Source organism: Calypte anna, chromosome 7, assembly GCF_003957555.1.
Source record: "Calypte anna isolate BGI_N300 chromosome 7, bCalAnn1_v1.p, whole genome shotgun sequence".
NCBI classification, from domain to species: Eukaryota; Metazoa; Chordata; class Aves; order Apodiformes; family Trochilidae; genus Calypte; species Calypte anna.
This window is the reverse complement of record NC_044253.1, coordinates 31,935,892-31,962,417: the sequence shown is the minus strand read 5'-3', so window position 1 is coordinate 31,962,417 and position 26,526 is coordinate 31,935,892. Positions and strand designations below refer to the sequence as shown.

The following is a 26,526-nucleotide window of genomic DNA, read 5'->3' as shown; positions in this document are numbered from 1 at the left end:
CTGGACAGCACTGAGGACAATGCAGGAACAAACACACTCATCCCTTCAATGCACCAATAACATTGAAATCACTCTTATAGGCCCAGAGATCTACAGTCTCTTGGGGGTTATGTCCTTTGCCATTAAAAAGAAAAAGACACTAAAGAAAATGTAATGAGGCAGTGTTAATGGCTGAAATCAGCCTTTCTGATCATTGCTACAAATTTGATTCACCAGTAAAAACACATCATTATGGCAAAATTTTAAGGATTTATAATCTGCAAGTGCCCTGGCCCTTTATGGTAAAACATATTTCTGAATAAGAAAATATTTTATAGATGTTCCCTTGCTTTTCCCCCCCTCTCCCTCCTACCTTCTGTGAGCCTGACCCCTGGCTCTCCCCAGTAGCAGAGTGAGGCACTTTGTGCTGAGAAGGAAGAAGAGGAGGGCTTGGAGTCCCGGCCAGCAACAGCACAAAGCACCCCACCCACCCAGCTCTCTGACACAGAGGACTACACGGGCCTTGAGACCACCAGCTTGCTGCAGCATGGGGACACAGTGCTCCACATCAGCGAGGACAACGGGATGGAGAACCCCTTGCTGGCCACTCATTTCAGCTTTACAAATGTGGAGCTCGGGGAGACTGATGTTGATCTGGATGAATCTCATGTTTAATGCTTGGGGATGTGCAGTAGTGGGAGAAGGAAGAGGAAGTGGACCTTCTCCTTGGAGTTCCTTGGTAACTAATTAAAACAAGAGCACTTTATTAGCTGAAAGCAGAAAATAGCTACCAGCTGCTTGCTATAGATTGGCAAATTTCTGTTTGTGAAATACATTTCAGTTCAGGGCAGGACTGCAGGAACAGAGAATTTCTTCTAAATTCTCAGGGTAGGGAGTGTGAGGGCAAATATGTGGTCCATAAAACCTTGATGTGGCAGCCACACACTGTGACCAGCAGCCTTGCTGGGTATGTGGGCTGTGGTAGTGTGGGAGATGGAGAAGCCTCAATTGAGATTGTGCCCAAGATTTATTTTTCTAGCATTTTTGAGAGAATGGCTATATAGTAGCTGAATATAAGGTTCTTACACCTTGGTACTGACAGTGAAAACACTGCCAAATAGTACCAGTCTAGAGCTTCATTTTCCCAAGCCTGGAACCACAGTTTTAACTTGTAGAGCAATGACAAGCAGCACAGAGCAATGAGACCTTTTTCTTTCATTCCTTTTCTTTTTTTTAAGGCACTGCAGACTTTAGTTTACCTTTGTCTTTTGGTTTCATTCTACTCTGTAAGATGCTGCCCTTGTGCTACAAAAATATTTGCTCTGTAGAACTAAATACAGTACATACCATTAGAAGGAATGCACATGCTGTGCACAGATATAGATGGGCAGGGGGTGAGTGGCCTGCAGATGGTATAAATAGCCCACGCTGTCCTGCTTAAATGTACTAATTCATCTCTACAGCTTAGAAAAACAAAACAAGAAGAAACCACATCTGGAATGTGTGGATCTTCCAGTACCTAGCAACTGCTCCACTGATGCTGTCCTATGTACTTCAGAGATTTAAAGTAAATATTTATATATGGTATTTTCATGGTTCTATGTATACAAATAGAAATATATATCTACATTGTAAACAAAAGATGGATATTGCAGGGCAGAAATGCTCAAGATCAAATTTCTTGATGAAAGAATCTATTTTTGGCATGTTGAGAATGTATTTTAAAAGGTTCCACTTTATGTCTGTAATGTTCATGGCTGCAAGTATTAGATATATAAAAGTACCTTTATAGGTAGGTGGAGATCCCAGTGCAGGATCTGAAGTAACAGCTGAGTTATGGGCTGTGCTGCAGCATCCTGGAACAACACTGAAATGTGAATTTAGCAATTAGCTGCTTACAGGCAAACTGCAAAACAGCTGTGAAACAAACCATGAAGTCATAAGTCACACCCAAAGTTACCCTGTGCTTTGGGAATCATATGCTGCCTTTTCCAGCTTATAATAGAACTAGAGTTTATAATCATGGCATTACTGTGCAGAGGAAAATGTTTTAGCTCATCTGGAGAGTCTGTAAAATGTGCTAATTACAAATTTGGTCCCAAGGGCTTGTAATTTGGATACAGGCATCATAACACAGCCCTACTGAGGAGATAGAATGATATCCTCCTATCCATCTCCAAAAAAGGACTTGCACCTGCTGCCATACAGATGACTGCCTCACTGCCATTGTGCAGTTTGTACTGTTGTGTGGAAAATTAACCATACCCCTGAGAGTAGGTTTCAGCCTGCTGAAACCCATGGAGCCTTCATGCTGTGCTGCCCAGGACTTGCCAATCACTCAGATGTGAAGGAAGCTGAGCACACAGCTCCAAGGAGGGAACTCAAGAAGGTTAGACCTCTAGAGACAGCAAAAGCCATTCTTCTCCCAGGCTCATGGGTGCCGAGCATGTCTGTTTCCAGCACCCTGCTGAGAGAAGGAGCCTCTCAGCACCTCTTCAGAAAAGCAGGGCTGAAAAGGCAATTATTTTTATAAAGCACCACTTGTATCACCATACGTATGTACACAGGTGGTGTAGACAGCTTTGTAGGAGAGATGGTCAGGTGAGGATGAGTGTCTCAGAACTGCTGCTCAGTGTGTGTTCCTAACCACCAGCTGCTGACCAAAACACCCTGTACTGCTGCTTATCTCCTCAGCGCACAGCAGCCAGCACCAGCTACCTATAGGAGGTTGCTCTGGATTAGCTCTCGCTTGGGAGGTCAAAGAATTGCCAAATTCCAGGTTTTAAGTTTTGTTATTAACAGTGACGCACAAATGAGAAGGAACACAACTCCACTCCCAAGCCCCGAGGCAGGCTGGGTTACTGGCAGTCCCCTGGGTGAGCAGAGCTGTGAACACTGACTGAGCATACAGAACTTACAGAACTCACGGTGCGTTTTGTAGAACGGCCTTTTCTGCTGAAAATGAGAAGGAAGCATTTTCCTTAGCGAAAAGTAGATGCCTCACCACGGTACTGTCTGTAACGATGAGAAAATAAGTGTGATTTCCTTAACTAAATTCATTACACGTTTCCATTCAGGTTTCCCATTGCCACTGGTGAACCCAAAGCAGTAAGCCATAGCAAGGACTGAAATGCTTCCTGTTAATGTCTACCCTGCTGGTCATCAACGCAGCTTCGAAACGCCCTAACCTGTGCTTTAGTTTTATTCAGGTGCCGGGCCGTGATTTCGCTGGAGGTCAGGTGAGAGACCTGGCCCAGCCCAGCCCCTCCGTTTCCTGACGCGTTTTACTTTCATGCTGGTTGCGTTTAATTCTGTACTGCCGAGATGCCGAGATGTACGTGAGCTGCTTTTGTGCTTCCCTCCGGTCTCTCTGTAGCAGAACCGGCCCGTTCCTCCTGTGAAGACAAACGGTGCTGCTTCCTTAGTGCTAGAGGCCTTAAGCGCATGTCGTGTGCCACGGCCGCCCGGGCTGTGCGAGTCTCGTCAGTGTGTCAGTCGGTCCCGTTGCCTCAGGCTTTTACGCAAACGCTGTCCCCATGACTAAATACAGAGAAATGACGACAAAAACGACAGAGTTCTGTCTTTCTGCCTCTTGCGCAATCGCTCTCGCCGCTCCCTCCGCGCTCCCAAGATGGCGCCGGGGGCGGGGCGGGCGGGGCGGTCCCGGCAGCCCGCGGGGCGGCGGGGCGGCGGGCGGCAGCGATGGCGTCGGGGTGCAGGGTGGGTCCCTCCATCCTCAACAGCGACCTGGCGGCGCTGGGCGCAGAGTGCTGCCGGCTGCTGGACTGCGGCGCCGACTACCTCCACCTGGATGTAATGGACGGGTAACAGCCGGGGACGGGCGGCGGGGCCGGGGCGCGGGGGGGGGGGGCCGCCCCGAGGGCGCGGGCGGGCGGCCTGCCCCGCCCCGCCGGCCGGCCGGAGGGTAACCTGCGGGCGGGTGGGTCTCTCTCTTCGGCCCCAAGACACTTCGTCCCGAACATCACCTTCGGCCACCCCGTCGTGGAGAGCCTGCGCAAGCAGCTAGGCCAGGAGCCCTTCTTCGGTAAGGGGCCGGGGGTGCCATCGCGGTTCCGGGGCGCTGCGGAAGCGGCCGCCGCTGTGGGGCAGCGGGCGGGGGGCGGCCCCCGGGCCGGGGCCGGAGCTGCAGCCCTAGCGGTGTCGTAAGAAAAATGTTAACGGCTTCAGAGACTGCAGGGTGGGCAACCGGGTGGGGGCATGAGGGTGACGGCGGGAGGGGGGCACAGCCTGGTCTCAAGCAAAAGACAGCACCAGGCTCGAGAGAAGAGAGGGGGGAATTTCTGCTTTCATTTGTCAGGTTAGGAGCGGCGAATGGCTCGGCAGTCATTTACCTTCCTGTGCTTTCTGCTTTGTTCTGTTGGCGTACGAGACCCTCAAAAGGTGTGCTGGCTTTGCAGAATGTCACCTAGCACCCATTTCTGCACAGAACTGGAACAAACCATCTGTTTGGTCACTGTGTGCCAGTTTTTGCACAGTGGGTGAAGAACCTATCTTGGGGACACCAGCGGGTGCTGCTGCCTTGCTCATGGCTCTTTGCTCCCTCCCTCCTCCAGATATGCACATGATGGTTGCCAGACCAGAGCAGTGGGTGAAGCCAATGGCTGTTGCTGGTGCAAACCAATACACCTTTCATCTGGAAGCTACAGACAACCCAGGGGCCTTGATAAAAGACATTCGGGAGAATGGGATGAAGGTGAGGGGAATGTGGGCTTGGAGGAGCACGTTGCTCTGGGACCGACTGACCACCATGTTTCTGGCAATGGAAAACGCATCGCTGCAGTTTTGGGTGGTCAGAGATTGGTGTGTGCAGCCCCAACAGTGTGCTCTGAGTCAGTGTTAAATTTTAGTTTTAAAGTAATCCAAGTATCTTTACTTAAAATAGCCTGTTCAGATACATCGTTATTTTCCTAGGGGTCTGTTCTTAGCTCAGGCCAATCTTGCTGTGCTTTTGTCACCCTGAGGTGCATTTGTGTTTTGTTTTGCCTCTCCTGCAGGTTGGTCTGGCGATCAAGCCTGCCACCACAGTTGAACAATTGGCACCTTGGGCCAACCAGATAGACATGGCTTTGGTGATGACCGTAGAGCCTGGATTTGGAGGGCAGAAATTTATGGAAGACATGATGCCGAAGGTAAACTTAAGTTTCTGTTTCTTTATATATTGAGCTTAAAGCTAATTAGCAATGTGGAGCATAGTGGTGAATAACCCCTGACCTGGTGTGTAAAACACTACACATAACTGCAGCAGCTGAGTGTGGGTCTCGGTGCCAACCTTTTTATATGGTGTCTCAGGTTCAGTGGCTGAGGACACAGTTTCCCTCACTGGATATTGAAGTGGATGGAGGAGTTGGGCCCGACACCATCCATAAGTGTGCAGAGGTAAGAGGCTGAAGGGTAGAGCTGTTCCAGTCACTGTGCCAAGGATGTAATTGCCCCTTGGAAAATAAAGCTTAGCAGGAATTGCATCTTGGCTGTTAGTTTTCAGAGGGAACAGTAAAGCCCACTTTAAATCTGCTTGAGGTCTAAACTTCTATAATAGCAGCTCCTGAAGCCTCCCCTAAGCTACAGAAGGTATTTGTTTCATGTGTGTCTGGATGAATAGACACACTGATGGAGAGATGACCTATTTGTGGAAGAGCTGTCTTTTCTGAACTTGATTTGTGATTGTAGTTAAGAGGCACCAATAAACACAAATGTCCCACAAATAGCCCTTCTGTGCCCACCAGCCTAGAATTCACCACATCCTGATGTGTTTTACAGCAAGAAAGCTTCTTTAAGGAGTGGATCTGTTCTGTGTTACTGAGTGGGTGTTTAATGTCTTTCAGGCAGGTGCGAATATGATTGTATCTGGCAGTGCAATTATGAAGAGTGCAGATCCAAGATCTGTGATCAACCTCCTAAGGAATGTGTGTTCAGAAGCAGCTCAGAAGCGCTGCCTGGATCGATGAGACCCACCCAAGCAGTGTCAAAGAAGGCTCTGTGTGTGCGGGAGAACCTTGTTTCTCCTGCAGAAGGGAGGGCTGGATGAACGGTAATTACAGAAACTTTGTTGCTGCTGACCAGAGGAATCATTCCTGCGCTGCAATGAAGCAAGCAGCTGTGAAAAACATTCTGGCTGTCTTTCAGGGTTGGAAATGCAATGGTTTGAACCTGTCTCTTGATTCTGTGGAGGCTAATTTTGTGGCACAACCTATAGCACTGACTGGATTGAACGAAGTTTCAGTCAGTTTTTTGCTTGCTAGAAGAGTGTAGCATCACCAAACGCAATCTTTCTTGGGGAAAACTAATCAAACAGCTGTCTGTATTTTGTCAATTGATCTGTGCATTCCTACAAAACTTTTGCAATATCTGCATTAAACACCTCTCCCTTGGTGTGATAAGTCTCCTTTAAGCTGACGGTGAAAAAAAAAAATTAGTGGTTTTGGTAGTAATGCAGTTTAAGAGGGCTAAAGAAATCTAATAGATGCCAGAAGTGTTCCTATTTTGCTTTTCTGCATGGAATTACTTGACTTAGAGTAACTCAAGAATCAAGTGCAACATCTTTACCAGGTCAAACTGGGAAATACCTTCTCATTTACCTTTCAAGTAGCCAGTTAATACAGCTGTGTCTGGAATTCCTGGCAGTTATGAGATTTCATGAAAGTATGTTGCTTTAGAAACTTTTATCTTGACCCACAGGCTCCTGGTTTGTATATAGGTCCCAGTAAACAATTAAGATTAAGATGGAGAGCAGTGATCTCAGTGCAGGTAGGCTGACATGTGCTGCATGGAGACAGCTCTGTATGAGGGATTAATGCTCCTCTTTGTTGCAAAGCCCAATAGTTCTCATGCCTCCAGTTTTCCTGTGCTGACTTCACAGCCTGTGGCCTGTTTGGGCATGTGAAAGGTGAGAGTTACAACCCACTAAAGGAAGACCTGCACAGGTCATTTTATTTAGACCTACCTCCCATGGCTCTGATTGGTATCGCTGACTCCTTTAATATTTCATGGCATTCTGCATGGTATTTTAAAGTTGTAATTACAGAAGGGTGCAGTCTGCTGCCCCAGGGAAACAGCTGCAGCCAGTCCCTTTCCACAGGGCTGATGTCAAAGCTGGGCACATCTTACATTCCAACTGCTGAGGCAGTGCTAGAACTGATGCACCCCTTCTGCTAAGCCCAGGACCTGCCAGGTGTCCCACGGACTGGGGACACCTCTGCAGGGTGGCTGTGGAAGGAACCAGCTGGGCTACAGTGTGGGTCACTGCTGCAGTGGGGGGTAGTTCAGACACTCCAGACAAGTGTCTGAAATGGCTCACCTGCTACTTTTTCCTGCATGGTTAATTGTGGTTTAGGTGAACACATGTTCTTGCTTCCTGTTTTCACTTGCAACCTCCTTTGAGAACCAGCAAAACCAAAAAAACCAGGAGTCATCTGGACCTGCTGCACTGAAGACATCTTTACAGAATGGTTTGCCAGAATAAAGCTTGGCTAGGAAAGGTAATAGTCCAGATGGCTGTTAGATGTGATAAAGTTGCTTATTTGTACTCTGGAAAGAACCTGTGTAGAGTCTGATACAGTGTGCATAGAGAAACAGGCTCTGGGATCTAAAACACAGGCTAAGCAACCACAAAAGGGCCATGGAAGTGTTGGTTTAGGATTTGGAAGTGGAGCTTTTCATGCTGTTGAAAGCAGTAGGACACCAACTGTAGTATCCTTGCCCCTTGCAGTTGACCTTAAGATGTTTTGAAAGAGTATTCAAACTATTTCTGATGTTTGGTTTATTTTTTCTAATTTGGGGTAGATGTGTGTCCCAAAGTCATGTTAGCTAACTGACAGTACTATGATTTGTTCTGAGCATGGCACCATAGGGTATGGGTTTTTTTGACAGGTTGTAGTCATTTTGTCAGTGTGTTAAATTTGGTAGCTTGCACTTCCATTGACTTGCAGGTTAGGAGGTTCGTGGGAGAGAACTTTTACAGTAAAATTACTCAACTGTTTGTTTCCATCTAAATCCCACCAAGGTGGGTTTCTGCAGCTGGCTACTAGTGCAGCAGCTTTTTATACATCTAAGGTTTAAGCTATTAGTGACTACAGAGCATCCATGGAAGCAACAGTAATGATATTTGATCTTTTAACACTTAAGACTCTCCCAGTTTCTTGCCTGTATGTGCAAACAGAAGTTATTTTTTTAGGTTCTGTTTAGGTGTGACCTCCTGCAGTCAGTAACATAACCTCACAGCAGAAGCCCCAGGACTTGAACCCAACACTGAGAGGAAAACCAGAAGAGCTGCTTACATGGTGTCCGTGGGGCCAAACAAACCCCAAGACCCTTCGATGTTGCAATACTCTGATAAAGCAAAGTTTCAGCAATACAGGAGAACCTGGTCTGGTGATACTGAGTCACATTGTCCAGAGTGTTCTGACAGAGCAAAGGCTCTGCCTGCACTGGAAAACAGGATAAAAGAAACGGATGTAGGCGAGTAAGGCTGGGCTGGGACACAGATCCAAGTGCACAGCCCTGAGCAAGACAAACCACTGTGGCAGACACACCTGGAGCTTAATTTTAATGAAGCGTAGAAGTTTGTCTATGTACTTATATGCCATTAAGGCCCTGGATGCAGAGATAAAGTGTTAAACACTGATAGCACCAGGAAGCAGAGCATATGTGGCCTTAAAAATAAAATGTCTTCACTGAAAATAGTAAAGAAAGTGCAAAGGAAATTACTTGCTTTGTGAAGCTGCAACACCTCAGTTTCATGGGGCAGGAGGGCCCCATTTTAAGTTGGTACTTCAGAAGCAGCCTTCATAATACCTCTATAATGTTAGAAGCAGTGCTGACAGCTGCTTTCATAGCTAAGCAGCCAAAAGACAGTTTTGGAGTCCATCCTTTCCCCCCGTTGCTCCTCCCCTTTATTTAGAACTTTAAAAGGAAAGCAAAACAAGCTGAGGTTTCTTGCACAGTTTATGGCTTCGAGCATGATCCTGGCTCTGAGTTCTCAGCCTGCTCTGACCACCAGCATCTGCTTGACACCACCAACATTAATGGAGAACTGAACTGTCTGGAGATGGGAGTCCAGCTCTGCAGAGAGAAGGGCTGCAGGCAATAAACCAGAGTACTGGTGCTGATCCCAGCTGCATGCAGCACAGGGAAAGGAGATGAAAAGAGGGGACTGGTCCCTTCCCATCCCCCATCTAGGAAAAAACCTCCTCTTGCTTCTCCCCACAAAATGCTAGGTTGTGTTTCCATTTCCTCAGAGCACTTTCAGGGCACATAAGGCAGCTCACTGGATGATTTATTTGGTCTATCCCATCCCTTCAATTGCAGAACCTCCTCATGCTGCCCCAGGAATGAGGCAGTGCAGGAAACCTGGAGCTTAGAAAAAAACTGGTCAGATCACACTTAATGAATGGGTCTGGAAAACACCTGCAAAGCATTTGAGAGACTGATCTTTCAGAACCCCCCTCCCAGCAGCAAATGAACATGCAGGACAAGAGAGATGGACAAATCCACCTCTCTGCTGGGACACTGCAGGGGACCTTCGCCTCCCAGCTCCAGTGCAGCTTCAGATGACAGAACAGCTTAGTGCTGCTGCCACTTCAGTGTGTTTGCCAAGCCATTCTTGGGCCAAGCAGGTCTCTGTGCCAAGAGGAAGCATTACTGCTCTATCTTCACTTCTAAGAGGCCATCAAATTCACACTATATACAACTTATATAGAAATAACTTTTAATTAAAAAACCAACCTTGCAACAAAGATTATTGTATCAGACACTGAGGCAAGATTCAAGTTTAAGACAAACCAGTGTTAAAAAAGTGTTTAAAAAAATAATCAGAATGTGCAATAAACTACAATGTAACAATAGGTTGTAGTGTTGAAACTTTACTGTTTTCAGATGCCCAGTGTATGTTTCCTGTCATTTTGACCAACAAAAAAAAAAAAAAAAAAAATTGACACTAAAAATGGGTCATCTGTCCAGTGCCATTCCAGATATTACACATGAAAAAAAAAATTTGCACAAAACCAGAGACTCCTATTAAATTGCCTTCAACTGTCCTACACAGAAAAACTTCCTGTCAATGGATTATACCTACATTCAATGTTTAATCTTTGTTAATACCTTTTGAGATTGCAGATAGATACATTCCAAGCTATGCTTTTTAGATGCAAGTTTAAACAACTTGCTTTTTTTTCCTCTTGTTGCCAACGTACTGGGAAATTAAAAATCTATCTGGAATCAAAATGGAAAGCTTTGGGGCTTTTTTCTTTATTTTTCTTCTAGAGATCAATCATCTTTTCCTTTTCAGCTAGTCACCAAATGTTGGCATACTCACGAGACTCTTACAAGGCACTGTACAGATATTGGAACAAGACTTTGTCTTTAACATATTAAAGCAAAATATTATGAGCCTCATTAGCTACTGAAGGACTAAGGAAGTAAGATGATCCAAAACACAATATTCAAAGAGCTGCATCACTGATTCGACTCAACTCAACTCCTCTTTCCTTCTGTTTCTCCATACCCACAGGACTGAAGCAGAAACCCTACTTTCTGAGTAGCAGATATATTTAACTATTGAAATGCAGTGGTCTAGTTCTATCTTATTGCTTGAGGACATCTATATGGAACATGCCCTGGCACTACAGAGAGCTGAGTACAGATTTTAAGCGAGATGCAAGGCTTCCAGAATGCCTGCTCTGAAACTCCTGCTGCTCACCTACCCTTATCCTAGGCACGGGTTGCACACATGCATTTAGAGAGGCAGATTTTTGCCCCTCAGTCATGCCACACAGGAAAATAATAGGAGGCTATCACTTCTCCCCACTGTTTTTTCCAAGTAGTTTTTCTGTGTTCAGTTGAAGTTGTTGGTTAAGGTAGACAGCATATCCTGCTGCACCAGAATCCACAAGAACCAGAAATGCATTTGAAAACAAACAGAACAGAAAAGGATGATTATTAACAAATGTGGCAATATGACAACAGAAAGTGAATGGTGCCAGCAACTTATGTGCGCCCACTCCCAACACTGGGAATATTAGACTTCCAGCTTGAAATAATTACTTTCTCTTGGGGTTCAGGAAGAAGAAAGTGCTGTCTTTGGGATTTATCCTGCCTGTTACAAAGCAAGAAAGAAAATATATTATATGCAGCTAATGTACAGGTTTTGAATTGTGCTGTCATATGCTGTGTCAACAAGAGAGATTTTACCTTACACTTTTCTCCACCTTAATTGGCTTTCTTAATGAACCACATTATTCCCTGTCACCTTTGTTTTCTTGTATTGTTGATTCCCAGGCAAAGGTTTTTGCAGTCTTCTGACTCTTCAGTAGAGTGTTTCCTCAGTGGATGGCCATTGTCTGGCAAACCAATGGGTGTGCACGAAGTAAAGAGAGAGTTGCTGGGGAAAGCTGCACTTGACATTTCAGTCTGGTTTGTTATTTGATCTTGGCACAGTAAAGCTTCTACCTCTTCATCTTCTAGTGGAAAAACTCGACGTTCCCACAGCCCAGACTGAAAGGAATCAGAAGGGTAGGGAGTGAGGGTGGAAGAAAAGAGGAGGAAAAGAGATTTCAGTTGAGTCCGGAATGATTAGCTATGTGCAGAATGATCTGCTATCAAATAACAAATGAGTGTCTTTCTTTACAATGTTTGCAGGGCTCTTCACATAAAGAACAGGACACTGCCAGGCACTAGCTGTCAACATAAGCTACCTTCATATGGTTTTGAACTAATAACAGAGCTTTAACACACACTTTAACACAGTACAGGAAGGGGGAAGTACTTTTCCACAGTGCCTGACTTAGCCTTGTAACCATCAGGCCTGTCTACAACCCTGGCCAATATCCCTGAAAAAAGATCCAGCTTCCCTGAACCCAGGCTTTTCATGCTCACCTCAAAAACATGTGCCATGTGTGAGCAATGAAATGTTTACCTGTTGACAAATCTTTGGCTTAATTCAGAAAGCACAGCAATTTAGTTCTAAACAGAAGCATCTCAGCAGCAGCCTGAGATTCTGACCAATGAGACAGCAGGATTTGTTTAGGTTCTTTCTTTTAGGTTAGAGACAGTGGTAACTGAAGACCAGATCTGACCAGACCTGAAGCTACTGGAAGCACCCACCTTCATTTCCTGGCTCTCCCTGCAGAGTTGTGCAATCCCTGAACAAACAGAGCTGTGGGCTTCTGAAGTCAAGTCAGGAACGGGTTCAGCAGCACAGTGCAGTGAGGCACAGGAGGTGCTGTGGTGGTCTTTCTGCACCGAATCTTGGCTGTGTCGTCCATCAGCATTTTTGCTGTAAGATCTAGTGCAGGATAAGAGACCAGAGTCTTAAAAGCTACTCCCTGCTCTTTCATATCACCAGGAACAGTTCAGGTTTTCTTTTCAAAGTGTCCAGCTTCTCCATACATGCTGCCTGCATTCTAATTATTTACATTCAAAAAGCAGAGGAAAACACATGGTTCTTGACAACCTCATTGTCACAAGCCAAACCAAAGAGTGCTATGTGGAGGAGCTAGCAAGCTCTGGCTGGACCTACACCTGTGCCTTTCTCCACACACTCACCAGAACTGTAATTCTGGACAAGAGAAGTCAGTGATCTGTGGGCTGTTCCCACTTGGAGAACATGGCATCATTCACAGGAGCCTGCAAAGTCCGAATGGCACTGTCAGAGGTGCCAATGTAACTCAAGAAGAAACAGCAGGTCCTTGGGCTCCTATTTCCCACCTCTGCTCTGGACTCAGCTCCAAAGCAGTCAAAAGCAGTCAAAGTAATTTAGTAAGATTAGAAATATTGACCTCAACTTTCATGCAAATTTGAAATAGGTATGAAATACTGGCATGCATCTTAAATGCCAGGTGGAAGTCTGACCACGTTCATGTCAATGGCAGTTTTACTTCTGAATTCAAATAGCACTCTCGTTTGAAGAGAGATTTCATCAAGGACTTAATAAAGTTTCAAAATTAAGGGTACAAATATACCTTATGTATTTCACTACACTTTCTAATTTTTTAAAACCTTCAAAATTGTTTAAAATAGAATTCCTTCATATGGGTTAGTTCTAATTTTATCTTACATTAAAAAAAGCTATCTTTGCATATTTTTCATAGTGTCATGGCTCACTTTCAGCCAAGAGTAGACACAAGCATATGATAAATAGCAGGAAAAGTTATCCCAGCATTTATAAGATATTTTTTGTCCTGAGATTCTGAAGCAATTTATGGGAATCATTTTCCCTGAGCCAAATTGCAGCTACAGATCTTTGATGCTTGCTTTTATATGCAGTACTTTTTGCAAGACTTCTAAGGATTATATTTAATACTGATGAGTTTTACACCAGACTACAAGCCTGTGAGAATTAAACTTTTTCACACAATGAAATGTGTGAAAGCATAAGGTCCCTAGCACAGCCAAGGACCTTTCAGTGATGAATCTCTGAGTGCAGTGGACTTTCATCTAAAGTGTGAGGAACAGCTCATGTTACACTTCGTGGCTAATGTCATAACAACTGGGGGTGGCACCAACTGCTTTCAGTACCAGAGTCAGGTTTTTGTTGACTAATACCAGGTCACTAACATGGCCAATTTCTCTAAGTATCCTTGCTTCAGAACTGCTTTCCCTTTCCAGCCGCAAAACCAAACATACTCGATGCTGTCCCTAAAGAGCTAATTAACAAACAGGGCTCTCCTTTTCAAACTTCTCTGTGACAGCATTTCTAAAACTGCTGCACCAACAACCAACACCAGCAGTTCAGTAGAAATGAATGCTCTAATCAAGGTCAGTACACCTGCCTGCTGTTCCTCCTGGGCCAGCGGCTCTGCTCCCACAGTGACCACCTTGCTCTCTCTCTTTCTTCATACTTCTTGTGACGTAAGGAAAAAACTTCATCTGACAGATCTTCCACCTGCAAGGAAATACAGGGATGGCTGCTCTTGAACATCACTAGATGTGTATATATTGTATATAATTGCATATATTGTATATAATCCTGCAAAGGTCTGTGCACCAAAGAAGAGGAGGCACCACAATGCATGCTGGCAGTATGAAGGCACATCAAAACACATGCGTTCAGCTCACAGTCTCACCAGAACACCAGTGTAGAGGATGCTGTCACTTTCACTTTTTTCCTTTACATGTCTGCAGTTATCTGAATAGAAACAGAAATTATACCTCTCCCCCCATGCAACTAAGATTTTTTTCTGTGGTGAGAGGCAGAAAGAGGGTAACTATTCGTTTTCAAATCAAGGTATTATTAAAAGCACATAATAAAGACAAGCAAAAATTCCAGGAGTTTCCAAAGACTGCTCTAGAAGGAGGTTGGGAGGCAGCAGGATTTGTTAGGTGTGCTTAAAGCACAAAGAAATCTAGGACTTCCATAGCTTCATATTGAGAGGAACTCAGCAAACCTGAGGTGCTGCATTCCTGCTACAAAACCAAGCAGAAAATGGCTTCTGCTTTAAAGAGACTATTACTTAACCAATTATTTGCACAAGCCTGGTAGAGCTTAAAATGGCCCCACCATGAGTACTTTAACTGCTCCTAGGCAGAGAGCAGCCAGCCTTTTAGGTAAAACTCTTCAGATGGAGCTATCACATCCGACCTTTGCTTTGAAAGGATCTTCGTTTTTCTCTTGGCAGCACACCAGAAGTTTGCTCCTTGGAGACAGCCAGGCGAGGAACATTTTGCTGCCTTTCCCCCTCACTGCCCAGATGGTGGGTTGAGCTCTTGGCTTGACCCCTCCATCACAGCTCAGAGTTATTTCAAAGTGCTCCAAATCATTCAACCTCTTCAAAGTTCACCTAAAACACTAAGGTTGCTGAAAGCATACAAGTGCTGCAGCCATGGATTTTATGCCAGCTACTCCCAACTCAAAAGCAGAGAAATTCTATTACAGAACAATTCCTGGTCATAGAAGCTGTGAAGCTGCATTGCCAGATCAGTCCTGAATAAGAATTATACCAGTACCCAGGGGGTCATATGAAATACACAATTTTTTTTTCTCTAAAGCAAAATCCTCAGTGATGTTATACAAGTAACACGATTTGTATTTCTATTGAGTCTGATAAAATATAAAACCAAAGGCAAAGTCCTCACTGCAGTGCCATACAATAGATTACCTGGCCATCTGGAAGTACTCTATGATCCACAACCAAACACCCTGAAGTTTTCTGCAGAAGCCACTCATTCCTTGTAGCAAGTCTTGCAGCACAGAGGTAGTTTGAGGCCATGATGAATGCAAAGTATTACAAGGCATTACACTGTGGTAGGGGGATGCTGGTAATTTCCAACCTCAGTAGCTGGTCAGGTACTACAGCCCCACACTGAAATTTAATTGGGCCAAAGGATCAGCTGCTTTGTGGTGTGGTTGACACACTGGAGGGAAGGGAGGTGATTCAGAAGAGCCTTGGCAGGCTTGAGAGCCAACCTCATGAAGTTCAATAAGGCCAAGCACAAGGTCCTGCAACTTTGTTGGGGCAATTCCAAGCACAATTACAGGTTGGGCAGAGAAAGGACTCAGAACAGCCCTGAGGAAAAAGACTTGGGGGTGCTGGTTGATGAGAAGCTCAACATGAGGTGGCAATGTGCACCTGTAGCCCAGAAAGCCAACAGTGTCCTGGGCTGCACCTGAAGAAGTCAGGTCAAGGGAGGTGATTCTGCTCCTCTACTCTGATCTTATGAGACCCCACCTGCAGTACTGTGTTCAGTTCCTGAGCCCCCAATATAAGAAGGACACGGAGCTCTTAAAGTGAGTCCAGAGGAGGCAACAAAGATTATCAGCGGGCTGGAGCACCTCTGCTATTGAGACAGGCTGAGTGAGTTTTGGTTGTTCAGACTGGAGAAGAGAAGGCTCTGGGGAGACCTTACAGTGGCCTTCCAGTACCTGTACTGTTTCCAGTACTGTAAAGCTGGTGAGGGAATTTTTGTAAAAAATAAGACAAGAGGTAATGGCTTTAAACTGGAAAAGGGGAGATTTAGGTTAGACATTAGGAAGAAATTCTTCACTATGAGGGTGATGAGACACTGGCACAGGTTGCCCAGGGAAGATGTGGAAATGTTCCAGCCAGGTTGGCTGGGGCTTGGAGCAACCTGATCTAGTGGGAGGTGTCCCTGCCCATGGCAGAGAAATTGGAACTAGATGATCTTTCAGGTTCCTCCAACTCAAACCATTCTATGATCCCAAAGACTTCAGTGTGAACTGAAGTGGCCACAGGACCTGCTTGCTAAAGTTGTAGCTGCCCAGTTCCTCCTCAGCCCAGCACTGCACAGGAACCTTCAGGAAAAGACCCCTACTTTGCTCGCCCATCTCATGACCACTTTTTGAAGACTCCTCGTTGTGTTTATTTATTTATGTTCAGTGCAAGCCACTTCCTTAGCTGCTGGTTTCCTTTCATGCCAGCCAACTTCATGGGTTTTCCTCACTCCCTGGACTTCACCAGCTGTATCCCTCGGATGGCATTGGTACAGTGATGCATCTCAGTTCAGATTCTGGCTTTCCAAGGTCAATGATGTATAACGTGAAAGTGAGAATTTTATGAACTACAAAAGTGTTACTCCCTCAGGGAAAATTCAGGATTTTTCTGTGTGCTCAGATTTCCTTTGAAGTGGAAACAAAAGATAATTTTGAAAGAAAAACTTAGACCTTGAAAATACTTTTCTTAGCAAATTGCCAAAACTTTTCATGCTGGGAAGAAACTTCATTTTTAGCAAGCTTCCTTTCAAAAATAAAAGTCCACATTCCTCTCAAAGCAAAGAGTTTTGAAAAATACAGAAAAAAGCCCTACTGTTCCTTTTCCATAGCTGATGACAACAGATTTAAATAATTATTTAAAATTGGTTTTACCCTATTCCATTGAAGATTAACAAGTAATACATTTTCTTATTTAAAAATTAATGTGTGGTCTACGGATAAAATCACATTATATCAAAGTAATAGGTCTCTGCTTGGGTCCGTACAGCTTCTGCCCCCTTCAGCTTTGCAATGCTTTATATACATTTCCTTCACCAACACGAAGTTAATTTAAAGTTGCTATAACTGGAGAAATTTGATATAACTCAGGTTAATTTGAAAAAGGACGAAAGAACTGTCATTACTCAGTGGATGATCTGGCAGTGATGCTGAGAAAATACTTTTAGGAAGGTCTGTTTGTGAGGCATGTCTTAATGATTTCAGTCTAAGAAAAAGATCTGGATCTTCCCCCCATGACATCTGGTAAAGCTACAAGACACAAGACACTGTGCATGAATGTTGAGAAGCACCAGGAATATTTCCGAAGGGTTCTCAAAACAACAAAGTCTGTGTTTCAGTCTTTGGTTTCATGGGAAACATTGAGTCATATGCCATGAAAACACTTATGCAAAACTAATTATTCCAAAGTATTTGTCATTACTAAAACAACTATAAAATAAACTTGAGCACTACTTTATAATCATGCCTTGCCAGACACCTTAACCTGGACAAAACAAATTAAAACCTAAATAAAACAGGAAAACCTATGCCACACCCTCCCATGCCTTAAAGCAATAACAGACTGCAACTTCATACATGCAAACTCAGGAAATTCAGATGCTTTTTTTCCAAAGAATAAGTATTTTTAAAGCAAGCAATAGAGCCGACACAGATAGCAGATTAACTTCTGCACTGCACGACTCTTGCATTTGTCCTTGTAAGTCAAAACTTTCCATAAACCAAAACTGTGCACCCAAAAAAGGCAACCTTTTTGTAATCGAAGAAAGAATCACAGAATCACAGAATCATCTGGGTTAGAAAGGGCCTCTGAGATCATCAAGTCCAACCCTCAACCCACTCTCACTGTGGTTCTCAGACTATGGCACTGAGTGCCACATCCAGTCTCTTTTTAAATATCTACAGGGATGGAGAATCCACTACTTCCCTGGGCAGCCCATTCCAATGTCTGATCACCCTCTCCAGAAAGAAATTCTTTCTAATATCCAACCTAACCCTTCCCTGGCAGAGCTTAAGCCCATGGCCTCTTGTCTTGCTGAGAGTTGCCTGGGAAAAGAGCCCAACCCCCCCCTGGCTCCAACCTCCTTTTAGGGAGTTGTAGAGAGTGATGAGGTCTCCCCTGAGCCTCCTCTTCTCCAGGCTGAACAGCCCCAGCTACCAAAGACACCAAGAATGGGCCTGATTTTAAGAAAGTGCTGAGTTCCTGTCCTTGAGTTCCTGCAGAACAGGACAAACTGAGGATCACATGGGTTTTTTGTAACTTGTGGAAATGTTGGGTGCAATCTGTTGCATGAATACTAGATTGGAAGGGACCTCAAGGACCACCTGGTCCAGCCTTTCTAGGTAGGAACACAGTTCAGATGAGATAGTCCTGCATCCCATCAAGCTGAGTGTTAAAACTGCCATGTTGGGGACTGAAAGCCTTTAAATAAAGAGGAGAGAGAAGGAAAAAAATAAATGGAAAAAACCCCAACAAAAACAAGTATAAGAAATCCCTAACTGCTCACTGACAATTCCAGAAGTTTTAGATTTAGCCATGCAGAAGACAAGCAGAAAAAAAACTATTATGCAGTACCACCACAGGCTGCTATGCAGTGGAAAGCAAAGAAAATGCTTACTTTATATAAAAGGAGAAAGGACATTTTGCCCTCTCTTGTCCTTCACGAATGATCTACTGAAGCCTGCCTTGATTTCAGTACAAGGAACAATTTTAAGAGCATCAGAGTGTGAGTGTAGAAAATGTGAAAAGGTAATGCTGTTTTCTCACATCTTTTTTCAAGCTTGCTCAGTAACAAATCTAACCTAGCCTAAAACCTGAAGCAAGGAAGTGGAAAAATTATTATCAACCACCTTTTCTCAGCACTCTGAATAACTCTGAAAAACATCCAAACCAATTAACATGATCCCAACTGAAGGGGTAAAATTGGCAAAACGATGATTCGGACAAACAAGATCTTCAGCATTTTTCTCTTGTCTGACATCTCTCCTTTCTCATTCTACCCAGCAGCTGACAGACAATACAGAAGCAGCAGACCACAGCAGGAGGCAAAGCTGCTTTATTGTTAACTCAAGTTATTTCCTGGCCAAAGGATGAATAATACAGGATCAACTAGTCATGCCAAATAAAAATGTACTGGGATGGCTACTAAACGAGCAGTAATCCCATGAGCTTCACAGAGAGACACCTTGAAGTCCCTTCAGCTAAATATGCTAGAAGTATATAAGATAAATCATCTGTATTGGATCTGAAATTAAAACAAGAAAACCACTGAGTCTTCCACACAAGTCCCTCGAAGCCCTGAAGGCAAATCTTTGTTGAAAACCCTTCCTCCCCACCCCCCCAGATCCCAGGATGACGAGACCAAAGAACAGTAGATTCTCAGGGGATAATGTGCCCTTGCTTCCTTATTAGTATTTCTCCAAATGGTTTAATTAAATATCCTTGCAGGAGGTTCTCCTGTGTGTGCAATTCAACCTTCTCACTATATAAGAAGATGAAGCATTCTTCCTACTAGCAGACACTGTACCAAGCCAAAAGGGGGTGGTGGAGATGACATAAATCTGACCAGCAGATCTCATAGGAATTTCTCAAGACAGGAAGGTTTTCTCTTTTCTGTCCCAAGAGTACAGTGCCAAGTGAGTGCAACTACACTAGGCAGGGACTTGATATCATGATGCTCTCCCACAGGAAAGGTTCATTTCCTTGAAACAGGCAGCTAAAGACCTACTAAATCTCCAAGGAAGTCAGTGCCTTTGTAAAGAGTGTATTTTTACCCCAAGGGAGTAGAATTTAATTTGTTTACTGTGTTTAGCATAACCTTCTGTACTGCTACCTGAATGCAACCTTTTTCTACTATGAAGGCACCTAAACCTGGTTGTAGACACTCTCTGAAAAAGGGGCTCAAGGACAGATATTGTGGCTGAAGGTACCAGTCCAAGTCCTACAGTCACAACAGTTGATAGTGGCCTATAACAAAGACTGGAGGGAGAAGACAGATGCCCAAAGGACAGCAAGACTGACAGGTTTCTGGAAAAGGAACCACAAAAAGATAGGAAGGACAGAAAACCATGTTGGTATGTTCACACTGGGGTTAGGAAATACCTCAAACCCCTGGTTAGGGGATAAAGGGAACCCCAACTGCAAAGTTGACAGACGTTCCCTGGGAGAAAAAGGGGGAAAAAGTAGATTCTTAAGTCTGAAAAAGGTAGGTTCTCATATTTGGAGGAAGCAAGAGTAGCACATGACATGCAAACTTAAAACAGGCAAGAAGGAAATGCTGAAGCTTATGTTGTTCCTGACAAAGCAACAGAAGATAAGTTTTCTCCCAAGAGGAGGGTTACATGAAAACAAACACTGAGAAAACTGAGGAAACCTGCTGGGCCCAGAGGCAAAATGCTAGATTACCTCCTGAAGAGCAACAGGCCATGGGGACTGGCCACCAAAGAGGATGGGAGAAGGACAAATGCTGCAGCAGAGGTAGCTCTGAAGAGAGAGTGGCACTGGGATGCCCAGCACCACAACGCTCAGGAGCAGGGGAAGTGGAGGCCTGACCAAGAGGCCCCTGTGGGAGTGATGACTGTGCCCACAGCAAGGGACAGAAGAGCCAAGTAAACAAGTGAACAACAACTCTTCATGGAGATACTCACGTTTCTGACATCCACCATACAGTCAAGTAGGTTAGGATAAGACATTTTTCTCAGTCTTATACTTAATACTGTATTTTTGAAATTCAAAACTTATCAGGACGTGCATGAAGTCTTGTTGACTTTGGAAAATATAATATAGAATTGGGCTAATCAGTATATATGAAGTTTAATTAAAACTAGTGGTATATAAAATACAGCTTACCTCTTCTTCATCTGTATGAGAGCTTTGTAAAGGTTGCAGTTCAACAACTCTCCAGCTAGAAATGAAATAAAAAAAGTCTAATTAATTTACCTAGATGCTGTTTCATTGTTTCAGCAGTAAAGAGGAGGCTTCTGTTTCTACACAGCTAACACTTGTTATTTACTCTTCCTTCAAGATTGCTTATATTCACTGCTTGCTTCAAAATTTCTTTCAAATGAAATAATGTCAAATTTAAGGTGCTGATAACACAGAACCAAATATCTAACCTTTCCTTTTCTCAGCACAGTATTTAAACTATCCAGTAGTCTTAACAATGGTTTTTGCTTTAAAGACAATATAAAAACAAATACAAATTCATTAAAAAAAATGGCACAGTTGCATTTAGACATTCCAGGCAAATAGCTAATAAGTCACTGAATTACAGCACAGGAAATCAATTAACCTGTTTTAGCAATTTAAAGATGTACTTTTTCTAAAAGAAAAGATAAAAGAAAGAAAAGTGATGTCTCTAGAAGCATGGATTATAGGTTTAAACTGTATCAGAATGGATAAATTTAAAAAATATATGTTGAACCTGTTTCTATGTACTTAATTGAAAATAGCTACCTATTTTCGCATGAAACATATAAACATGCAACATACAAAAGACACAGCAGCTTCTAAGTAATTGTACAGAGCATGTCAGCTTCATGGCACATTTAAGGCAAAAAATATCACTAAAATTAAAATTACATAAATCCACTTCTATTTTTAGTCAGTCCATGCATCTGCCACCTGCCTGTCTGTATCAGACATTTCCTCTGTGCTATTAGCTGTTCAGTCTTCCCACCACTTCAGACACACAATGGAAGTACACAGAAAAAAAATTAGACTGCAGGAAAAGATCATCTTAATATCATAAAATTATCTAATTACATGTTAATAATATTCTTAGCTAAAGTTTTCACATTCATTTTGGTATCTCCTTTGCAACTAAGTATGTCTTGAACAAACCTTGGGGTAAGTATTTCTTTGTACTGTAATTTCTCCAGCTTTGACGGTGCCACCAGTGACATTGGAATAACGATGTTGTCTATATCATAGGAGCTCTCACTTCTTAACCTCCTCCTGGAGTTCTGCTGTATAATAAAATAAATACAAGATGAAATTCATAGGCTGAAATCACAGGACCTACATGTTAGCTGAGAAACACTAGAACTCCATGAGCAGAAAGTTTGTAACTTGAAAACATTTTCTAGTGGTGGAAAGACTTCTGACTACCCGTCCTGATGGAATCTCAACAAATCTTAAAACGGTCTCATCTCTGGGCTTTACTTCTTGCTGGCATAACTTTTACTGAAATCCATGAGAGGTTCCTTTCCATGATTTCAGTTACAGTTAATTCTGCATGCTTATGAGAATTTTGAAGTTAATGCTGCCTTCTTCATCATGTTCAGTCTATGGAGATGACCACCTATAAACTACATTTTAACCCGCAACCCAAGAGGTTCTTTAGTTAGTTACAATTAAGAATTCCAAAAGAATGAATCTACATTTGGCCTACATAGATAAAGTTCTGAAATACATGCAAAAAGACATAAACTGAGTTTCTTTGCCATGATCATAGAAGGATTCCTGGTGGTGTTTGCTGCACACTGATGCCTGGAATCTACATGGGTCAAAACATGAAGTGCCTAGATTACAGGAGAAAGCTTAAGTTATAAATCATGATACATCCCATACTAAAAAATCTCAATTTTTAGCTAAATGTTATTGGAACCAGCTATTCTAAAATGCTCATTTGATGATGGTCTGCTCAAGCACAGGAGAAAAGGAAGAGTGTGCATAGCCAAAACTGCATGGGGGATGCAGATTCAAGCTTGGCTTTCCAGGAGTCATCAACGGGTTGAAACATGATGACTTACAGAGCACGGTACCATTGTGCTCAGCAAAACTCTGGGACTGAAATCTAAATATTATTATAAAATTTTTAATAAATTCCAATAAAACAAAGTGTTTTTCTGCAGGGACTTCACTGCTGCTCCTCAGCAAATTCATACACCAAACTCTTTGTAGTTCTGCACAGAAGGCTTGAAATACTAAAGCTAGGGGTTAGTCTGTGACTGTATTTGCACCATGAGGCCATTTTGTGCAGCTGCAACAAGAAGAAAAGGGCCCTAAGAGCCCTTGTATAAAATTGGAAACAGAAATCACAGTATATTTAATGAAATTTGGAAAAATGAAAAGAAAGGCCCTAATGCCATTAAAATCAACTTACTCTACAGTTATATGATCTGCAACATTCTTTTACAAGCATGTAAACATACTGAAACTCCAGTACTCTCTCTGTAATAAGTCCACTTAATTTACTGTAAAAATAAATTACTCTTCATTGTAATTTAAGACTAAATCAGATGTAAATTTAGATGTGTTTTCAGATTATTAGTTGGCACAACTCTCTGTTGATGATGATACATTTTTGGCTTACCTGGGATGAAGTGTGTGAGGGCCTCGACATCGCATTGGCATTGGTCCCGGCAGCAAAACTGCCCTGGGATTCTGGTTCTGCATGTTGGAAGGAGAATGCCTCAAACCTAGTGTTACGTTCACCTGTCACAAAAAAATAGTTATAGTAAAAATGCATGCCAGCTTCTCTATTAGACTAGAGATATTTTCCCATACAGTGATAGCAAAAGCATTTCTAGAAGCCCACTGCTAACTGCTTACCATTTGGCACATACTAAAAAAAGCCATCTAAATAAACTCATCCTGTTGCTCATCCTGTCATTGTTTTTCCACAAAAGTCGTCCCTCTCCTTCTATGAAGGATTACTTCTTGTGAAACCAGCTCCATGTGGGCAAATCCTGTTTCTTTTTTTGGAAGCTGCCATAGACTACACACAGAGCAGATGCAATCCGACTTAAAGGAATGCTCCCCAGCTTTCCATAACAGCACTTCCAGAGCTGGGCTGTATCTCACTAACATACCAGTTCTCTAAGCCCTGACTGACTGTTTCTTCTTTGATAAATGATAAAACAAATCTGGCAGCAAGGGTAACAAATAAAATTAGATCTCCATGTATGGCTTTTTCTAGTAGTGGCCCACTACTCCAGACAAATCATAATTCTTGTTTCCTTCAGTCCCAGGGTAAGGAGCACTTAGAGGGATTTGGAGTTTAACCACCTACTTTCCTTCTACCTTAATTTTCAGTAAGAAAAGAAAACCCAACCAACCCTCAGATTTAACATACCAACTAATAAAAAGAATCAGTGTATTCAACTATGGAAATGGAGGTTAAGACTGATCCTAAAGACTGTATTGCACACGCTGGGTCAAGAACATGAACTCTCATCTCCCAGGCAGCTCTAACTCCCTGGCACACAGCTTTTATTTTTGGCCTTGTTCATCAGGCTGACCTTCCCCATGGATAATTTCTCCTAGAAAGAGCCCAAATTAGGAATAAATATGTAGTAACTACACCAGTAGCACTAATAAGCTAGAACTTCAGCTGCTACTCACAAATACACCATGCAGCAGTTTTCTGGTGTTGGGAAACTAATGATAAAACTCATGATAAAAGATTGCTATTGGTAAAAGACTAACTGTAACTTCAAAAGGTTTATAGCAAGAAGTTTTCTCTCTTATGAGTGCTCCCAAATAACTCCAATTGTTAACCTCAGTGTGCATGACAGGACGCTTAGGGAAACACTGTGGCTGCAAGAACCACTGTGTCATCATCTGCCTTTTGGGTGCAGGGGGAGGAGCAGGTGGCATGAAGAAAAGAGAAAGAGAAGACTGAATAACAAAGGGGACAACCATGATCCACCAGGGAATGATGTTCAGAAAAAAACAACTTCATCTAAATCAGAGACAGTTTTCAGGCTGCCCAAAATCCCTCTCCTCTAGCTTTACTCTCTCCTCTAGCTTTGTGTTTTTTCGGTCTGGGGGTATGGCTTGGTTTTGTTTATTTTTAACAGGTTATAAATTTTTTAAAACCATCTCTGCACTAATTGCCATCTCTCCATCTCTACTGCAAGATTACACCAGCAGTTTTACCTGGATATGCTACAGAAATTTATTTTTCCACAATGTTAACTGTTCATTTATATCTTTTAATTCTTCCTTAGGGGAAATTTTACAACTAACACAGTTTGTCTGCTTACTCAGGGATTTATTTATTTATTGTCTTGCAAGGAATTTCCTAAAGTTCACATAAATTAACCTGTCACAGAACCTGCTAAGTTTTACATTCTAGTAGCCTGGAGAGGTAAGATACTATTTCTCTTTACAATGGTATGCTGATTTTTTTGTCCCTAAAGTATCACATTATTCTACAGAACTTTCAGTCCACTTTCTATTAACTTACCGAGTGCTGAAGCAGAGGTTTAATGGCTTAAAGATATTTAATTTAATGGCTTAAAAAATAAAGACAACGATGGTGAAAAAAAATAGTTATAAGCGTTGGCTGCCTACAAATCTTCTTAACAGTCTGGAAGGAAACCAGAGCCACAATCAACAGTTACAACAAGTGAAACATAGCCAGGAATAGTAAATGTTTGGTTGGGCACATGATTTGACAGATAACTTTGCAATTCATTCTGTTTCGCTGGCTACTAACAAAGCCCCCCTTCCTCTTAACAGTAATGACACTCAGTATTAGAAAAACACAGCTGGACTGCTGAGCAGTTTCTTTTAAGTGTATTCCAAAAATAAAATACAGAAGTTTGTCTCATTTTGTAACATATACTCAAAAGGAAGGAGCAAGATTACTATGCTTTATGATAGCACATTATTTTTATGGCACCCTAAGTCCATTTCTTCACTCCTGTAAAGCTTCACACAATATCCTTTTTGGAGACAACTTAAAATGAATTCTCAAATCCTAGTGATAACAAACTAATTTAAACAATACATATTCTTAAAGAAATAGTGGTAATTTGTAGCAATACATTTTTTCTCTTACCTACTGCTGTCTCACTTAGGTGTCTTTTCTTCCTTCCTTCCAACAGCTGGTCAGATGTTCCTGACACTGACTGGGATTTGGAACTAGATAAACAGCCACTGCTCCATTGTTTAACAGAAATGTTATGTTGATTATAGTCTACAAGAGAAAAAGCATATATCAAGCTGAAAACTTATTTTCCACTGGTGGAATTTACAGGCAATCTCAACTGCTGAACTATTTATGATGGGAAAAAACCACAATTACTGATAGGAATTAAAATAGTAAACAGTACTGCAGCTAGGCACCTGTGTCTGCAGAGAAGCCATGGTCCAAACTCCTCCCACTTGTATTAGTGCCCTCCTACAGCTCTGATGGGGCCATTTCAGTGTAAAAAATGAGAACCTGACACTGTGATCTGAGAAGAAATTCTCCTTCCACCTGAAGCCTTGGGAAGTTACCTTCTCTTCTCTTATAATTTGCTTTATGGTAAGTTTATAAACTGAACCTCTTTAGAGCAGAAAGTACTGACAAATGGAAAAGTCTTGTAAACGCTGAAATACTTTGCTTTACATACCATTGTCTGGAGATACTTTAAACTCCACTCCCAATGATGAGGTATCAACAGGTTCTCCCTTGATGTCATCCTTCCTTAATAATGTTTCAAAGTATATGTGAAGAGGAATATCTAATTAAAAAAAAAAAAAAAGAAATCCAAAGTGAATGGAGACTATATGAGAAAGATGGCAACCTATGAGCTCATTGGAGTTATGCATCATGACTAAAGGTCTAAGAATCAATTACACAACACTATGCAAT

General features: G+C 42.7%; 3 protein-coding genes across 15 annotated transcripts in view; 2 read left to right on the top strand and 1 right to left on the bottom strand.

The window, feature by feature from the left end:
• The window catches only part of UNC80 (unc-80 homolog, NALCN channel complex subunit), a 122,185-nt gene extending 121,418 nt beyond the window's left edge, over window positions 1-767 (top strand). For all 3 annotated transcript variants that reach the window (XM_008504926.2, XM_030454175.1, XM_008504925.2), the window contains one exon: window positions 391-767. In XM_008504926.2, coding sequence (XP_008503148.2) covers window positions 391-654 — 264 coding nt within the window. In that variant the 3' untranslated portion in view covers window positions 655-767. The remainder of the gene's footprint in view (window positions 1-390) is intronic.
• Window positions 768-3,645: 2,878 nt separating this feature from the next.
• Window positions 3,646-6,371, top strand: RPE (ribulose-5-phosphate-3-epimerase). 2 transcript variants are annotated; one of them, XM_030454173.1, is made up of 7 exons: window positions 3,646-3,792; window positions 3,945-4,024; window positions 4,298-4,380; window positions 4,554-4,693; window positions 4,995-5,129; window positions 5,290-5,376; window positions 5,823-6,371. In XM_030454173.1, the coding sequence occupies exons 1-7, from the start codon at window positions 3,682-3,684 to the stop codon at window positions 5,943-5,945; spliced, it is 759 nt and encodes a 252-aa protein (XP_030310033.1). In that variant the 5' UTR covers window positions 3,646-3,681; the 3' UTR covers window positions 5,946-6,371. The 2 variants fall into 2 exon arrangements, with proteins under 2 accessions (XP_030310033.1, XP_030310034.1); XM_030454174.1 differs by lacking the exon at window positions 4,298-4,380 and having other exon boundaries at window positions 3,646-3,803.
• A 3,315-nt stretch (window positions 6,372-9,686) lies between these two features.
• KANSL1L (KAT8 regulatory NSL complex subunit 1 like) overlaps window positions 9,687-26,526 on the bottom strand; it is a 68,108-nt gene continuing 51,268 nt past the window's right edge. For 9 of the 10 annotated variants that reach the window (XM_030454163.1, XM_030454166.1, XM_030454164.1 and 6 more), the window contains 8 exons: window positions 26,285-26,395; window positions 25,729-25,866; window positions 23,254-23,375; window positions 21,780-21,904; window positions 20,787-20,841; window positions 13,764-13,876; window positions 12,097-12,277; window positions 9,687-11,487 (listed from right to left, as the gene is read on the bottom strand). In XM_030454163.1, the coding sequence (XP_030310023.1) occupies window positions 11,239-11,487; window positions 12,097-12,277; window positions 13,764-13,876; window positions 20,787-20,841; window positions 21,780-21,904; window positions 23,254-23,375; window positions 25,729-25,866; window positions 26,285-26,395 (1,094 nt within the window). In that variant the 3' untranslated portion in view covers window positions 9,687-11,238. The remainder of the gene's footprint in view (window positions 11,488-12,096; window positions 12,278-13,763; window positions 13,877-20,786; window positions 20,842-21,779; window positions 21,905-23,253; window positions 23,376-25,728; window positions 25,867-26,284; window positions 26,396-26,526) is intronic. The other variant, XR_003987744.1, reaches the window with a different exon arrangement.

Bases quoted from the DNA above. Each gene is read 5' to 3' on its own strand.
- RPE (XM_030454173.1), top strand. From the start codon at position 3,682: ATGGCGTCGGGGTGCAGGGTGGGTCCCTCCATCCTCAACAGCGACCTG. The intron at 4,694-4,994 runs GTGAGGGGAATG...CCTCTCCTGCAG, and splicing joins TTCGGGAGAATGGGATGAAG to GTTGGTCTGGCGATCAAGCC. The intron at 5,130-5,289 runs GTAAACTTAAGT...ATGGTGTCTCAG, and splicing joins TGGAAGACATGATGCCGAAG to GTTCAGTGGCTGAGGACACA.